Source organism: Chrysochloris asiatica, unplaced genomic scaffold (genome assembly GCF_000296735.1).
Source record: "Chrysochloris asiatica unplaced genomic scaffold, ChrAsi1.0 scaffold00064, whole genome shotgun sequence".
NCBI lineage: Eukaryota > Metazoa > Chordata > Mammalia > Afrosoricida > Chrysochloridae > Chrysochloris > Chrysochloris asiatica.
Genome location: NW_006408582.1, coordinates 15,834,270 through 15,852,610, shown reverse-complemented (window position 1 = coordinate 15,852,610; position 18,341 = coordinate 15,834,270). Strand labels below are relative to the sequence as shown.

General features: G+C 48.1%; 1 protein-coding gene across 1 annotated transcript; it reads right to left on the bottom strand.

Moving 5' to 3' along the window:
• Positions 1-11,640: 11,640 nt before the first annotated feature.
• Positions 11,641-18,008, bottom strand: LGI3 (leucine-rich repeat LGI family, member 3). The gene is made up of 8 exons (XM_006864402.1): positions 17,776-18,008; positions 16,879-16,950; positions 15,985-16,056; positions 15,383-15,454; positions 15,207-15,278; positions 14,381-14,550; positions 14,086-14,250; positions 11,641-12,458 (listed from the first exon to the last, which is right to left on the bottom strand). Exons 1-8 carry the CDS (start codon positions 17,979-17,981, stop codon positions 11,641-11,643), a joined length of 1,647 nt encoding a protein of 548 aa, XP_006864464.1. The 5' UTR covers positions 17,982-18,008.
• Between the last annotated feature and the right edge of the window lie 333 nt (positions 18,009-18,341).

Sequence of the window (18,341 nt, the reverse complement as noted above, 5' to 3'; positions counted from 1 at the left end):
CCTGCCAACCTTGGGAGCTAGGGGAGACCCCCAAGATGACGCCCAGAGGGACGTTCACTCGGGGGCTCGGGTGGGGGAATCAATAGAGATGCGGGAACTGGAAGAGTTGTCCGGCTGCCTTTGGTTCCCCGGCCTACTCACTCCGCAGAGCCGGGAGCCTGAAGAACCGAGAGACCAGCGTGCTGGGGGTCGAGGCAGTCCCGGCAGGAGGAAGCCGATCAGCGAGCGGGGAACAGACGGCGCGATCCTCCGCCACGCCTCCCAGGCAGTTACGGTTCCTACCGGCACTTCCTGCCGCGAAGAATCGCGCGTTTGGCCCTAGTGCAGCGCCGCTGCTAGTCCTGGGCCTAATGGCAGATCACGCCTTCGCTCGTGCGGGTCCCGGTAGTCCCGGTAAGCCCAGCCACCGCACCGGCCCCGGGGGCGGAGTTTACAACTCACTTAAAAGTTGCAAGGAACTGAGCGCGGCCCAACCCCAGGTCTCCGGCGCTTGGCGCAGGCGCAGCGCGGCCCAAAAGCAGGGGCGGGTCCGAGGACAGGCTGTGGGAGTCCTGCCCCTTAAAGGGCGGTGCGCACCGACCTTGCGAAAGAAAAAGGTAGGTGGAATAGGCGTCCTCATCCTAAAGACTATGGAGAGTGGAAAGCAGTACTAAACGGGACGAAGGAAATCTGAATTACATCGTTTTCGCACCTCATCACTAGTTTCTCTAAATATTCTTTCTTTTTGCCTCATTTTTTCCCCTCTCTAAAATAGGAAAGGATATGAAAAGGGCTACCGCAGGCTCAAAATTGCAGAAAGCTTGGCTGAGCGCCACAAATTCGGTTCCTACACCACACTGGGCCACCAAGATCCTGTGAGCCTGAAGACTACTCATCACCACCACCCACTCACCCCAAAAGGGTTCACTTTTCTCTGTATTCACTTCGAGAGCCCACACAACTGGGCGTGTTGACCACCATGATCTGAAAGATTCTGAGCAGACTCCAACATCCCTTCATCTCTTGTTGAATAAGGTCGACTCATAGTGACTCTGTATAAGGTTTCCCAGCTGGTGGGTTTGAACCGCACAACTTGTGGTTCGCAGTCCAGTGTTGATGCTATAGTGCTACAATAGAAGTTTGAAATTCCACCTATTCCTCTGAGACAAGCACACAAAGATCCTTTCTTGAGAGCTTAATACAGTCATGCCTCACTTAATGTCCAGGATATGTTCCGTCAAAGAGTACGTTATGCAAGTTCCACCACCCTGAGACTCTTGTCACTCCATTACCTGTAACTTAATACGGTGCCATATATTGCGGGTTGTTGTTAAGTGGTTCTGACTCAGCGACCCTGTATAGAGTTTCTAAGGACTGGCTGTTGAATTTGAACTGCTGACCTTGCGATTCAAATCGACCTTGCGGTCCAGTGCATTATCCCACAGCACAACACCAGGAGGGTTGAATGCTTGGCTTGACCCATCTTCTGAGGGATGTCTGAGAAGCTGGGAGTAGAACAGAGAACTTGAGAACTTCCTCTGAGAGGGAGGCATAAACCAGAAAGAGGAAAAAAAAAACTTACTGTCATAAAGTTGAGTCCATGTGCTCCATAGACTTTTTAAGCCTGTGACCTTTCAAAAGCAGATCTCCCATCTTCTAGGCCTTTCTTTCAAGGTGCATCTGGGTAGGTTTGAGCTGCTCACCATTCAGTTAGTTGTCAAGTACTTAACCATGTGTACCACTCAAAACAAAAAGTCAAACCTGTTGCTGTGAGGTAGATTCTGACTCATAGTGACCCCATGTGCTACAGAGGAGAGCTGCTACATAGGATTTTCTAAGCCAAAATCTTTATGAAAGCAGATCACCAGGCCTTTCTTCCACAGCGCCACTTTTAGGTTAGTTGTTGTTAAGTGCCATCAAGTCAATTCCGACACAATTATCCCTGTATAGGGTGTCTAAGGAGTAGCTGGTGGGTTTGAACCAAGGAGTAGCTGGTGCATTTGTGGTTTTCAGTCCAGTGCTGATCCTACAGAGCCACACTAGGATGACTTTAGGTGAATAGTCAAGAACAAACCATATGTGCCACCCAGGAACTATTGAAAAGAAGGCAAACATTGTTACTTTTACAATTTAGCATGTGAGATTTCATCCTTTGTCATACCTTGTGCAGATCACCATAGTTCCTCTCACTGAAAGTGGGGAGAACAATTTCCCCCTGACCCTGCATATTCTTCCCTCCACCTCACAATGCTGAGGTGAGGGTGAAAGTAGAGCCGCCTAGGGCTGTGGGTGACTAGAAACATGGACAGTTATTATTTTTTATTAGAGCCATAGTTAACACCCACCACCTAGCTAAAGGATGGAATGGGTAATGATGGGGACTGGGGAAAGGAAGCTTCTTGGGGATAAATAAACACACAGTGATTATATAGTCTTAATTATTATCATCAATTTTATTGGTATTGCTGGGTGTGAGAGCTAGCAGTGAAACCAGAACATTGAGAAACTCCCCAAGGCCTGATGGCTCCCTCTCCCCTCCCCAGCACCCCCAACACTCAGCCCAACTCCTACTCTGCAACTGAGGAACAAGAAGTACCCAGGGCCATGATCTACCTCCAAAAGACCTAACTGCCATCCGTCTCTAAGCACAGATATTGTGATGTAGGTGGGAAGTATCCTGGGTCTCCTTGAAGGAGGAGATATATGAATGATGGAGTAGGGGACCAGCTGTAGGAAGAGTACGGGGTTGTAGAAAAGGGAGAGGATTACTACCACTCTAGAGGGAAGGGTGCCTGGGATTCCTGTGTGTGTGAGGCCCTTCGGTACCTGCTACAGAACTGTTTCCTTCCCACTGGCAGCCTCCCAGAGCCACTTGCATCACAAGTCTCTAAACCCCCATTCTCTGGACACAAGTTCTTCCGTGCCCACTCTAAAGCCACTTCTAGTCCCACATCCTGTGCTTGAGAAATCTAAGGGACAAGATGTTGTAGGGCTCAGTGTGGAGAGCGGTCGTTCAGCTGGCAGATGAGTAGTGTCCCCATCTGCTGTGGCGCAGTGGGTGGGCTCTTTCTCTTGTGACTTTTGGTAGTGAGCTGTTGGCACAGTCACCTAGTTACACTGTGTTATTCAGCAGCTCTCTGGACACACAGGTGATACCCTAGCAAGTGACCAGGCAGGTACACAGTGAGTTCTATTCCTGATAGGCAGAAAGTTGGGCTCTCAGAAAGTTGGGCTCTCAGAGGTCAAGGAAAAGAAATGTCTCCCAGCCTTTAGACACCGGGAGAGAAGTTGTCAGCCATGTTTATCTTTCTATTGGGCAAAAGAGTGCCAATGTGTCAGACACTCGACTCGTTTTCCCTGGCAATCTCACCCTGGCACTGGATAAGGGTTTGTCCCATCCCACCTCTAACACCCATTTGAGAAAACAGGGCAGTCATTGCCAGGATCATGTGGATAGAAGACCTGAAGGGCTTGAGGCTTAAGGCTTCCTTCATGGCTTGAGGAAGTGGAAATCCAAACAAGTCACCTAGGTAGTGGGGTTATATGGACAGCTGAGATTACAGGTAAGATACAGTAGGAAACTCTTCCTCAGAAACAACAGGTCTCCCCCAAAGATCAACCTCCTCTTCCACAAAGCACCCTTCTCTGTGCTAACTTTGTATCTAATATTTCTACAAACCAATAATAAAAACCATAGCTAACATTTATATATTATGCCTTCTAGGTACTAGACTAGAGTCTTCAGTATTGATTGCACCTCAATGTGAAGAAAACCAAAATCCTCACATGGACCAATAAATAACATCATAATAAATGAAAAAAAAAAAAAATGAAGTTGTCAAAGATTTTTGCTTGGATCCAAAATCAACACTCATGGAAGTAGCAGTTAATAAATCAAACAATAAAGGAGAACAAACAAGATGGCGGATCGGGTGGCAGTGCAGTGAGGAGCTCCATCAGCAACAACACAGAATACAGGACCAAGCAGGCTCAGGAATGGTGCCAGAACTCTGAACCACATATAAGGGAATATTTAGAAGCTTGGAAGGCTTACAGCTAGGGGAATTTGTAGCAGAAGCAAGAAATCCATTGCTTTCTAATCCAAGATGTTTAGCTACTTCTGGAGCTACCATCTTGGGTGAGACCAACCTAGGGAAGGATCAGAGCAGCCACAGACGCCTGAGAGAACCATGGAGATAAAGGTCTGGACATTCTTTTTTTTAATTTGTTTCTGTTCATTGGTCTCTCACTGTCTGTGCACCTCCATTCTGGTGACTAGAGGGGATGCCTAAGTGAGTGGGCACCCCACCCACACCCCACCCCCAGAGGGTTCTACTACACATGCACACAGATCTCCTTGAAATTTAAAGTGACAGTTTCCACTTAAAACCAAACGGCAGTGCAAAATGACCGTAGTCAGCCAGCCCTGAACTGTTTATCACTAAGAAAAAGGCCTGAACTGGGATTGTGGAGCGGGACAGGCATACTAAAAAGGAAATAGGCCAAAAATTAAATTCTGAGTTACATCACAACAACCAACAGTGGCATCTTGAAATTTCTAAGGAAGAAGAGTAAAAAGGGAAGCACATCTCCTGATCACATCTACCTGGATGTAATCAGAAAGCACAAAAAATAAATTTCAAAATACACACCCATCTAAGTATTAAGGCCACAATTAAATACTGAATATGCCCCAAAAACCAGAAACAGATGACCATATCAGCACATGTCCAGAAACGAGATAAAGTGACTGAGGCAAATGAGCTAGAAGTAGACCTACACTCCATGCTGAAAGATGGGCAGGCTTTGGAAATGCCTGAGAAGGAATTCAGAAAAATGATTATAAAATGTATCAAAACACTATACAATGGAGTTGAGAAAAATAAGGAAGAAGTCAGGAAAGCATTACAGAAACAATCAAATAAGATAGATACAGCATTGGAAACAATTCAAAACCTACAGAAAGAGGTCCAAATGATTAATAATAGAATATCAGAAATGGACAATACACTGAAAGGATAAAGAAGTAGAATTGAAGAGATACAAGCCAGAACTAGTGAGCTAGAGGATAAATCTCTCAACACTACTAAGATAGAAGAGCAGGCAGAAAAAAGGATTAAAAAAAAAAAACTGAAGAAGACCTAAGATTCATGTTGGACAACCTGAAGAGGACTAACTTAAGAATTATTGGCATTCTGAAACAGGAAGAAGAATCACACACACAAATCCACAGAGAAGATAATTGAAGAGCTTTTGGGAGCAAATTTCCCTAACATCATGAAAAGGGAAAAGATAAGCACTCAAGAAGCTCAACGAACCCCAAGAAGGATAGACCCTAAAAGAAAATCACCAAGACATATAATAAAGCTCTCCAAATTCAAAGATATGGACAGAATCCTGAAAGCAGCTAGGGAAAAGAGAACTGTAACATACAAAGGCAAGCAAATCCGATTAAGCTTGGATCTCTCAACAGAAAGCATGCGGGCAAGAAGGCAATGGGGAGACATATATAAAACCCTGAAAGAAAAAAACTGCCAACCAAGAATCCTCTACCCAGCAAAGCTGTCTATCAAATACAACGGGGAAGGGGGGTGGGGAGTGTATCAAAACATTCCAGGATAAACAGAAGCTAAGGGATTTTGCCAATGTTGACCCTCCTGTGAAAAACATCCTAAAGGAAGTTCTGTAGACTGAGAACCAACAAGAACAGACAACAACCAGAGAATGATATATGTGGCAGCATCACCCTGAACTCAATCAACAAATGGAAGAGTCAAGAACAGAATAAAATGATAAGAACAAAGGGTCTGGGAGGTCAGTCTATGATCAAAACAATTACAGTATGAAAGAAGGTAAACAGAGGAACAAAGATCCAGGTGGTGATAAGGTCAGGTAGATTACAGGGTAAAATAGACTGTCTTAAGTGGAGAGAAGAGTTAATGGAATATAAGGTAACCACAACATTGGGGTTGGGGTGGGGGGTTTAGTTTGGGTGTTGGGGAGGACAATACAAGAAGGGGGAGGAGGTGGAAGAACAAGATCGATAGGGGAACACTGAGACAGGTTTTCATGGCCTAAGTGGGAAAGAGGTGAATAATGATGCATGTTCAACCTTGGAACAACAGGGCTCTGGGATACAGGGATCTAGACATAGCTTAAAGAGGGGATATAGTACTAAAATGCTTGACTGTCTTATGAATATTGGTTTCCCTTGCCTACTGTTGTAAAATAGACACTTGAGTGGGATAGAAAAGAATGTTGGGAAACATGATTAGAGAAATCTTGTAAGCCCGTCTTCAGCCTATAACTGATTAGAATACCTAAAAGGGGTTCTACAACTTGCCCAGTGAAACAGGCCTCTTGCAAAGCCTTTGCAGAGTATAGGACCTTAGGTGGAATCCTGAATCCCATCCAGAACCTTATGAGGTGAGACATTTCCACTAGCAAGGACAAGCAGACCAGCCTGGAACAGCTACAGTGACAGAAGATACATCTTCAAAGAAAGATCATCAGGAAAAACCCAAAACAAAATGTCAGCCTAACTGGCTACTACAAGAATAAGCAAGCTGTTCACCAGGAAGCTATTAAGGCAAGTAATCAAGTTCCTCCGGGACAAACTGCTCTCTAAGACTGAAACTCAAATGGAACACATGAATAGGCATGTAAATTTGTTGGCAACCACATTGGTCTACCAGTGAGTGGAAGAGGAGGAAAGGCAACAATGAAGAAATAGACTGAGTTCAACCATAGTCCATTGACTCCCATTGACCTGGAGATGAGAGTGAGAAGAGGAAGGGCTGGTTTGTCCAAAGTGTGGTGAGACCTGAGGATATTTGAGCCCATGGACAAGGACATAGCCACAGAGGGCTAGAGCTGAGAGCGAAGCATCCAGCTGATATGAAGTGAGGGGAGATGCACAGGAACACCCAAATTTGCAGATAATACCCATTTGACCAAGCCTCGATGGCTTGATAATCAGAACTCAACTAGAGGATGATTACAAAAAAAGAAAAAAAAATTTTTATAAAGGAAACAAGGGTAAATTGCTACAATTTGATGAACCTGACCTATACTCATGGAGGTAGTAACTAAACACCAACAAAGAGAGGAGTCTTCACATCAAGTATCAGTGCTATTCCCCTCTGTACACAGGGTAGATAGGGACGGGCAACTTAGACACTGGCTACCTAAAATGAGGGGGCCATAAAGGCACGAAGTGAATGGTTTACCAGGTTTCAAGAGGGACTTTAGTTTAAGTGTGTGTGTGTGGGGGGGGGGGGGGGGAAGAAATCAAACAACATACTGCATTAGGCAAATCTGCTGCACAAGACCTCTTTAAAGTTTTCCACAACAAAGATGTCAATTTGAGGATTAAGGGGCGCTTGACCCAAGCCATGGTATTTTCAATAGTCTCATATGCATGTGAAAGCTGGACAGTGAATAAGGACGATCATAGGAGAATTGATGTATTTGAGTTATGATGTTGGGAAAGAATATTAAAAGCACCATGGGCTGCCAGAAGAACAAATCTGTGTTGGGAGCAGTATAACCAGAGTGCTCCTTAGAAGCTAGAACAGCCAGAATTCATCTCTCATACTTTGGGCATACTATCAGGAGGGACCAGTCCCTGGAGAAAGGCATCATACTGGGTAAAGTGGAGGGTCAGCGAAAAAGAAGCCCCCCGGCCCAACAAGATGGATTGGCATAGCGGTAGCAGCAATGGACTCAAATTTAACAATTGTGAGGTTGGTGCAGGACCAGGCAGTGTGTCATTCTGCTGTGTATAGGGTTGCTATACGTCAAAATCAACTCAATGGTACTTAACAACAACAATATACCAGACACACTCTTTTAAGGGTCTTGTGTATATTAATCCATTTAAATCTCATAATAATTCTATCGGGTCCATAGTTTCATTTTTGCAAATGAGGAAACTGAAACAGAAAAGGCTAGGCAATTTGGTTGAGGTTACCCAACTAAGTAAGCTGCAGAATCAGGCTCCAAACCTAGGCAGTCTGGCTTCAGAAGATTTGCTCATTTTAGAGTCTCTGCTGTGTACCAGACACTATATATTTAAGAGTGCAGGTAGTCCCCAATTTAGGATTTGAGTTATAGCGAACCACACTTAGAACCTTTCCATTTTTAATTTTGTACATCTTATCGTTAGTAAGATGTCACATATAATTTGCTGATATTATCATTCTCAGATGTGAGTACTCACAGATACTCAATTTTATGATTTACTGTTCAAACACTGCCAAATTTATAAAGATACGAATAATATAGGGCAATGACAATGAAAACTTTGAAAAAATTGAGGTACTCAACTAATGAGAAAATCAACTTACTATGAAGTAGTTGGAATGGAACCCCTTTGTAAGCCAAGGTCTGCTTGTATTTCATTTTATCCTAACCCTGATCCTATAAAAGTAGGTTTTATTATCTTCACTTTGCAGAAGGAGAAGCCAAGGCTCAGGAAAGTCAGTTGACTTATTGAAATCCCAGATCAAACTAAGGGTCTGAGCCAAAATGTGTATCCATGTTATGTGAACTCCAAAGCCCAGAGTAAGGAGACGTGGTAGTGCAATGGTTAAGCACCTAGTCACTGTCCAGAAGAAAGACCTAGTAGTCTGCTTTCATACAGATTACAGCTTAGAAAACCTTATGGGGCAGTTCTGCTCTGTCATCTGGGGTCACTATAAGTCAAAATTGACTCCATGACACCCAACAACAATAGCAAAGCCCAGTGTATATTCTCCCACACAACATTGTTTACAGTTAGTTACCTGTTTCCTCCACTGTGAGCTAGCCAAACTCTCAAGCCAGGTGCTCACAAGTACTCCCTGAAAGACAAACAAATGAAGGAGGTTGTGTGACACGTGAGAATTGAGAGGCTTGGAGAGCAAATGAAGACCTGGAGGTTCAGAGAAGGTAAGTGACTTTTCTAGGGTCACATAGCCAGGCAGCTTCTGCCTCAAGGTCTGTTATCACCTTCCCAGCCATTCTCTATCACTTACTCTGTCTCTGTCACTGAGCTACAAGGTAGCAAAAGGATTAATAGCCCAGGCTTCCATTTATTCAAATCCCTGGGTGGAGAGGGGTGACATGAGTCACTGCAGGTCGAAAGCACTCCCATCTTGCCGTATAGCTGTTGTGTTCCTACTCTCCCCAATTCTCCCTACCAGACTCACTCCGTATTGCTCCAGTTGGGTCTCACCTCTGCCCCCTTCCTGAGCCCCACCTGCCTGCTCCCACACTCTCCTTTTGCCCACTCCATTCTCTGAGCCAGTATGGGACCCTGACTGCCCACAGGTTCTTAGTTACAAAAGGTAGGACCAGAGAACAGAGGACCTTCATTTGAGGCAGAGGGCCACAAGCAATAGGAGCTAAGGTGATGCCGTGATGAATATATATTTTAGGGAAATTAGTTTGAAAGTAGAGTCCTGGTCTGGTGCTGTGGATTAATGTACTGGGCTGCAAAGTCCGTTTGAACCTCAAGGTCAACAGTTCAAGCTCACTAGTTGCTCCTTGGGAACCCTATACAGGGTTGCCATGAGTCGGAACTGACTCGACAGCACTCAACAACAACAACAATAAGAAGTCTGGAAGTGTGTGAGAAATGGGTTGTCAGGGAATTGTGTAAAGGCCCAACAATAATGAATGATAAAGGAGGGTTTAGACAAAGGTGGAAGTTGGCAGAGAAAGAAAGCCTTCCCCAAAAGCCGGCACTCTGAATTTGGACTTCTAGCCTGCTAAACTGTAAGAAAATTCATTTCTGTTTTGTTGAAACCATCCACTGTGGTATTTCTGTTATAGCAGCAGCACTAGATGATTAAGATACCACTCAAAGACAATGAGTTTGAATATCTGGAAAATATTTGAGGAACTTGGTGGCTGACTCAACTTGGGGAGAAGAGAGACCAGAATGTTCCACAGGACTCCAAGATGCCTCACCAAAGGTGGAAGGTGGAGCCAAGGACAGATATTTGGCAAGCAGAAAGCTTATCTTTGGCCATGTCCATTGGAGTTGACCTGACAAGATCAGACTTAGGTCTCACTGGGCCTCACAACTGTGATCTCCAGGAAGGAATTCGGACCATGAGTCAGCCCCAGGTGGTGGAGAATAGTCACACTCACCCAACACCTGAGCGTCATCACCCATGAACTCCTGACCCCAGGCTTGGTTGGTGTTGAGGATGCCCACTCCTCAGAGGGAATAGGTTCTGAAAGCTGGTGTTGAGCCTCCTGTGAGCAGTTACCCTGATTCTTCAGGAGACTGCCATGACTGACTCTATAACCATTAGACACCCAGGAGCCAGCGATGGGGTAGGAACTTTTTATTTGAAGCAAGTGAATCATAGCATTGCCCCCAAGAGTCCCTGAGCATCCTGCCACAGGAAACCCTCACAAAATCTAGGCAATTGGAAGAGTCTCCCCCACCATCCTCTCTTCTCAGGCCTTGCATCTCAGAGTTATGTATTCCCAGCAGATGGCAGCAGAAGCTTGGTTCCAGGCACCCTTCCCACAGGCCCCTCGCCCTCTTCACCACTCTCAGATTTCATGGAAAGGTAGAGAGAAGCTCCTGGTGGTGCCTGTGTAGATTCAAGGGATGCCAGGACCTCCCAAGCTGTTTCCAAGCCAAACTCTGCTCGTGGCACCTGCGCAGGTGGCTCGGCATGCCTGCAGGTTTCCTAACTTGGCCACCTAAAGGAGCCAGCAAAGCTCAGGACCACCTTCCAAAGATGGGGCAGAGGCAGCAGCAGTTACAGGAAAGAACAGCAGAAAGGCTTGCATTTGGGTGGTCTTCTGATCCTGGGTGAGCAGGAAACTCCAGTGGGAACAGAGACAGACAGCTCTGGAAAGAACCCAGGGTCTGCTGTTTTTGATATAACTACTTTTATTGCTTTGGGACCAAGGGATATTTGCCCCTAGGAGATCAAGCTGGTGCACAGGGGTTGGCACCACCATTCCCATACTTGTCAGCAGCAGAGTGGGCACCATGGGGGTGAGCAGAGGAGGCACAGGTACTGTGCACCCCCCACCCCCAGAAGAGCGGCAAGGTAGTAGAGGGGACCCCTGTAGGCAGAGCTCCTTGGCAGGTGTGTATACAGAAACAGGAATGCGGACAGCTCCACGTGAATGCCATCAAGCGGGCCCATCAGTGTCTGCAGAAGAGTGAAGCATGGATGAGGACACCCAGAACTATGAAGGATGTGGCTGTGGGTGAGCATGAGCAGGTAAACAAACACCTGGAGCACCAACAGGAAAGACCAGAAGGTGAAAACTGGCAAGCAGAAGAACAGCAGGGTGGGGCCATCCTCTCTCCCAGCACCCCTATCCCAGTCACTAGTATGCGTGAGTCAAGGAAGGGAGCAGGGTGAAATGGGGATGGGGGGTGGACAGGTGGTCCACATATAGAAGGACACCTTGAGTGCACTGGGGTGCCTAGGTGTGCTTGATGTATATACAATTGTTCATGCTGATTACATATACCATGACAGGTTCCTGTGAACTTGCCCATGATGTGTACCTAGGATCACCAGGCAAGCATGTATGTGAGGGCCTGTGTGCATGTTGGCTACATGTGTCTTCATATGGGCACACTGCTCACCCACCAGCCTCCAGCAGCTTCCACGCAGAACCAGAGGCCTGGGTGCACCTCTAGGCACTGAGATCCACCACAACATGTCGGTACACAAGTGTTTGTCCCTTGAAACTTGGGGCCAGAAGCAGCTGAGCATCGCCAGCAGGCATGTAGCAGAAGGCCCGAGGAGCCTGCACAGCCAGCTCCTGGAAGCGCACAAACTTCTGCCTCCCTTCATCCCACTGGTAGATCTGGGTGAAGGAGAAGTCACTACCCAGTGCCAGATATCGGCGGCCACCCACTAGGAAGGGCTGTAGGGCCAGTGAGCCCCGTGAGGGCAGGGCCTGCACCTCTGAGAAGCGGGTGCCCTCCCAGCGCAGGATCTTGGAGTCACCGATGTAGCGGCTGAGGCAAAGGTAGCTATCGCGGCCGGCGCGGAAATGTTTCACAGCCTGGGCATCAGGCACCTGGGTCACCTCGCTCTGGGCCACAAACTGCTTTTGAGTGCGACTCCACTGGTAGATGACTGGCGCCTGGGAGCTGCTAGACACAATCAGTCGTGGCTTGCCCTCGCCGTCCACAAACTCAAGGTCGGTGTCGCGGTGCCAGGCATGCAGGGCCTGGTGGGAGTAGAAACCATTCTGGTGCCAGCGGTAGAGACTGGTGGCACCTGCCTTGGAGCTGTCAGCCACGGCAAAGTACCAGTCGCCATCGATTCGGAAGGCCTCTAGGTCATTGGGCTTGCGAACGCGCTGGGGGTCAATATCCTGAAGTTTGGTGAAGCGTGTGGTATTGGGGTCCCAGTGATAAATGTAAGAGCCACCAAACAGCTGTGCCACGACCACGTACAGCTGGCTGTCCACCACCATGGGTTTGCAGTGCACTGCTGAAGGGGCTGCCCAGACAGAGATAGGCAGAGTCAGGCAGGGTCGGGTGCTCCCATCCTACCCTCTCCAATCCTGGGCCAGAACTAAGATTCTCAGTTCTAATATTCTATCCCCAGTTCATCAACTCAGCAATTAGTGCTTTCTAGTTATTGTTGTTAAGTGTCCTTGAGTTGATTCCGACTCATAGCGACCCTGTATAGGATTTCAGAAAAGCAGCTGGTGAGTTTGAACCACTAACTGTGTGGTTCAAAGCGACCTTTAGGTTGAGTGCTTATCCTACAACACCACTCCAAGACTCTACTTGCTACATGGTAATTAATAAGCTTGCGTAAAAAATAGGTGTCCCTAGATATTAAGGGTTAACCTTGGTCTGCTCACCCATGCGCTATTGACCCCAGCTCCTGATCTGTCATCCAAACTCTTTTTGCCCGCACATCCACAAGAACCTTAAACTTAGCCTGGGCAAAACTAAGTTCCATAGCCACTCTTAATCCTGCTCCTCCTCCTCGAGAGTTCTCAATTTCAGTGTGTGGCTTCAAGATAAGAAAAGCAAGAAACCTGGGGAGTCATCTCCAACATCTCCCTCACTCACCCCACAGTGGTCATCCCCAAGTTTGTCAGTGTTCCCTTCTATTTTCTGATAGAGTTTGTGTAAAACACTCCTTAAGTGTTTGATCAAATTCACCAGAAAAACTATCTGGATCTGGAGTTTTCTTTGTGGAGAGATTTTTGTTTTGTGTTGTGTTGTGTTGTGTTTGTTTTTTTTATGATGACTTCAAGCTCTTTAGTAGATATAAGGCAATTCAATTTTTCTGTTTTATCTTGTATGAGTTCTACCCTCCCTTCTACATATACCTTTGTCCCTACTGCTACTGGCCCCAGCCCAGGCTCCAGCATTCATCCAACAGAAACACATCCCTCAACTGGTCTCCCCACACAGCTCAGCCCATGTCTGTCCACTGTTGACACTGCTCACAGAGGGAACTTCCCAAAATGCAGACTGGCTTGGTTCCCATATTCTACTCAAAACCTGCCAATGGCCTAGTTCTCATCTCTATCTGGCCTCATCTCATGCAACTCTTCACCTTGAACATCACACTCTACTCATACAATCAGCTTATAATTCACACAGATGCTGTACACTCCTACCAGAACACACTTCCAATTTTTTCCCTCCCAGCTCACTCTCCCTTAGCCTTCAAGACTCAACTCAACCTTAGTGGATCCCAAACTGAATCCATTAGCCACTTACACCTTCTCTCCTCATTTTAGTACCATCACCAAATTACCTAAGTCATGGACCTAGCCGTGATTTCTGACTCCTTTCTTTCTCTCATCCTTCAAGATTTAGCATAAGCATCTCTACCACCAGGACATCTTCCTTGATTGCCCAACATGGGTTTTTCCTTTGTGCTCCCAAAACATCATGTTCTGATCTTCATCCATGCATGTACGTATTATATATGAATGCTATCTCTGTATGTATCTGCTGCCCTCTAAACACTGGAAGGTTGTTATGGGTAGAAATCATATCTCATTCACTTCATATCTGTAATAATAAATGTTTGTTAAACAATGGCTACCCCGCTCCTACACCTCATCTAGGGCCAGCACAGCCAGGCCAGGCACGGGTACCTGGGATTTTATCATAATCTCGTAGCTGTCGTTCAACATAGTCCCACTTGAGGATGGTGCAGGCGCTGGCACCTGGCTGGGCCAGAGCCAGATAGAGGTCACTGGTGTAAAGGAAGGGCTCGGCTGACACTGCTGGAAAGGACAGGGTCTGGTACAGCACAAAATCTGCAGGGGCGAGAGGAGTGGGCCAAAGGGAGAAAAGGTAGAGTTCATTCATTGAGTGGTAAACAGTTTTGAAGGAGGTTCAGGTGGTGTTTGTAGAACTCCCTGTGGGGAGGGCAGGGGCAACTGATACCTGTGGTGATACAGTCAAACTCTCGCAGTGGCAGATCCTGCACCTTGTGTTCCTGGAAGCGGGGCGGGCTAGTGCAATAGATGGGAGCCACTGTAGTGTTGGTGTGTGCCAACCATTCCACCAACCACTTCACCTTGCAGTCACAGTTGAGTGCATTGCCCCGGAGGTCTCTGGATCATGAGGGTGGTGAAAGGGACCCAGAGGGGGATAGATTATCAGCTACTCTGCCCACCCAGGCCCCCTGGGTTTTCAGAAGTAGATACTGTTAAGGCTGCTGCTAGTCACTCACATGACATTTTTGTGCAAATAGAAAAAGCTTCCCCTTGGGGTAGATGCAGCCCTGTAGACTCATGTTTGGCAAGGAGAGTATGGGCTGAGATTCAGCTACTATTTGCCTCTCCTTTTACAGTGTATTACAAACTGCACAGCTGTATGCTATATCACTGTTCCTCCAAAACTTCCACAACTCAGGGCTTTTTTTTTTTTTTTTTTTTTTTTGTATAAATAATAAGTGATTGTGGCTTTGCTATGCGACTTCAATGTAGACTCAAAAAAAAAATTTTTTTTAAACATTAAAAAAAAAAAAAATTTCACAGATAGTGTCAAATGTGCATCTGAGGGACACACAAATGCCTCAGGGAACCTCAACTTGGAGAGCCCATGAATTTCTATCTCACTACACCTAGCTTTCTCCAAGGGCCCCACTCCCAAGTAGTCTCGGTTTCTCAAGCTCTTATGAGCTTCCCAATCATTAACTTCTACACTACTCCCTCCAGGGACATGTCCCCTCTAGGCCTTGTCAGAAGAGATAGGACACAGGTCTTACAAGTCACTCAGGATATCCAGGGGCCGAAAGATGTCTCGAGGCAGTGTCTGCAAGTTATTGTTGGCCAGTGAGCTGTAAGAGAGACCCCTGGGTCAACTGAAGATTGTGGTAGCACCCAAAGGTTACAGGCTATGGAGGGTTTAGGTCCAATGAATGTATGTGACTGATTTACTCACAGATGTGTTAAGGACTTGAGTCCCCTGAAGGTAAACTTGGAGAGTGCCCAGATATCATTGTTCTCAATGAAGCTGGAGAAAATAAGAATTTGTCTCAGTCAACACTCAGAATCCCAGGATTCCCATTAAGTTATTTCCCTATACCTACACCCCAGCCTGGAGCCCAGGTATCCTAATGGACTACGAGCTGGGGTGCTAACCTCAAGGTCAGCAGTTGGAATCTACCAGTCACTTGATGGGAGAAAGATGAGGCTTTCTGTTCCCAAAAAGGTTTACAGCCTTGGAAACACAGGGTTGCTATGAGTCAGAACCGACTCAGTGGCACACAACCACCAACCACACCCCAGCCTAGATTCTAGCCCATATCTCTGAAACAGCCCTTCTGTTCTGAGTATGGAGACGTTAAGGTTACAGTGATTGCGGCACCTGAACAGAATGGTTTAGACAGGATAAAGTGATACTCAGATTCTTCCAGTGACATTCAAGAGCTCTCACCTCCACACAGCCCCCTCCCAGCCTTTTCCACTCAACCTCTCCTCTTAGCCCACCCAAGCCCAGACTCCCTCCGCCCTTCTCCCATTATCCCTCTCCTTCCCACACACAGGTACTGCAGGTGTGATAGTCCTGTGAAGGCATTGTCTCCGATCAGCGTGAACTTGTTGGAGTTGAGTAACCTAGGAAGACAAAGGAGGAATTAGAGTTCCCAGGGTGTGTCTCCTGCCCAGGCCCCCAGCACAGAGCCTCACCCCTGGGCTTCCCCAGATCTGGCTGCCTTCCCCACCACACTTCCAGACCCCAGCTGAGAGCCCCAAAACAGCCTGGGTAGCAAGGCCAGGCAAGAGTCCATTCTGATCCCAGAAGCTTCCAGAGTCCCTGTGTGCACCTATGTTAAAAATAGTCAGGGGCATATTTCTCCTACCTGGCTGGGTCTTGACCCTTTCCCATTGCATCTCCTCTCCCTGTCTCCCCCCACCCCCAAGCCCACTCCAGTCTACTAGGGACCGATGGTAAGTTCAAGGATAACCTACAGCAAGGAGTTGGGGGTTAGCACATAACGTACTGTCTCCTATATGACTCAGATTTCAAACTTAAGCAATGCCTTCTAGAATTCCAGACTTTCAGACCCCTTTCATCCCTGCCTTTCAGACCCCAGGTTACCCACCCACTGACCACCCTCTAGCATCAGTACAAGCTATTTCACTTAGCTCCTTTGGGACACCAGAAAAACCTAAATGGGCCCCTGATGCAATTCCTAATTCTCCCTTTCCCTTGGACCCTCCCTTGGACCCACTGATTCTTGTCCTGAGTTCCTGACTCCAGGCGGCTCCACCTTTTGTGACACATCCTATCAGAGCAAAAGGAAAGGACCTCCTTCCCTCCTCCCAGCCCTCCTCACCCCCCATGCATCATCAACCGACCAAAGGGTATACCCTATAAACCCCCCCCCCCCACCCCCCCCCCCCCCCCCCCCCCTCCCACAAAAGCCCTGTCCATACAGAAACTGCAGCAGTGGCAGGTGGGAAAATGCTCCATCCTGAATCTCTGAGAAGGCAGCATTCACCAGAGTCCTGCAGGGTGACACTCCAGTCAGTACTGTGAGCAGTATGCAGGGATTGTGCAGGGGCAAGGGGCAGGTTCTGCAGGGAGAGGTAGGTAGGGCAATGGGTTCTGTACTACCTTGCCCTAGACTTTCTGCATTTCACCAGCCCAGACCCCTCACCTGGGTCTGTCTTTCCATTCTTTTCACAATCGCCCTTATTCCTTTATCAAAACCCTCCCCTGATGCCTGCCTGAACACCTATGGCCTCAGGCTCAGCTTCCCCTTCAGCCAAAAGAAGGTTCCATTACTCTCACTGTCATCATCAAACACCCATGATGTGCTGGGTGCTGGGAAAGGGCACTGAGATGGGGTGTTGACTGGTAGCCTGCTCTCAAGGACCAGCAGCCTCTCCAGTACAGCAGGCAAGGGGGTCTCTGGGGTGGTTTGCTGCAAGGGACAACTGGCTGGCTTGCTGGTTGGGTGCAGAATGGCTATCAAGACTAGTGGCCGTTCCAGCGTTCCCCTACTGCCATCTCCTTCCCCCCAAAAGAAGCCTGTCTATCCACATGCTCATGTAAACAACACTCCCCAATGTCTAGAATCTGTGCACAGTAGGGCTCATGGATGCTGATATGGTGATGATTCATTCTCAGCTCCTGCTTTCCCCATCCACAGCTGATGAGCTGCGTGATTGCAGAACTTCCTATCCTGCCACTGCCCCAATCTCCAATCCTGAGGATCCCCTGGAGTTCTCCTGAGCCCCACACTCTGAAGAGGACTAGGGGTTACCCCCATTCTCTCCCAGAGCTCTTTCTGCCACCCTCCTTTCATTGAATCCCTCCCAAGCACTCACAGGGAGATGACCTCCGAGGGCAGGTTTCTGGGCACTGCCTTAGAGTCCACGCAGAAGGCGGTGTCCCTAGTGCAGGAGCAGCTGGGTGGGCAGGGGGGAGTCTTGGGGGGCCTCTTGGCACTGACTTGCAATATTAGGCAAAAGCCAAGAGTGGACAGCGCCAGCAGCCCGCGCCCCGGACCCCGCCTGGCCTGCTGTCCCGCCATGCCGCCTGCAAGCGCTGCCTAGGGCCGCCCGCAGTCGCCGCCCCGCCGCTCCCGCGGGCTGTGCCACCCCGTGCGGGAAGGCACCTTTGGGCCACCAGCAGCCACAGGCGCAGTTAGGGACTCGACTATCCGCTGCGGACAGCAGACTCCCCTCGGTCGCCTTGTGCGCCTCTTCCTGCCCTCGGGAGCCGGCTGCGGTCCCCGCCCCTGCTCGCTCCTGCAAGCTGGCTCGGGAGAGCTGTGCGGATCACCGGAGCTGGGGTTGGCCAGGATCCGGTGGACGCGGACTGCGGCGGCGGGCGGCGGGGGCGCGCGCGGGGGCGGGGTGGGGAAGTCCCGGGGCTGGGAGCAGCTAGAGAA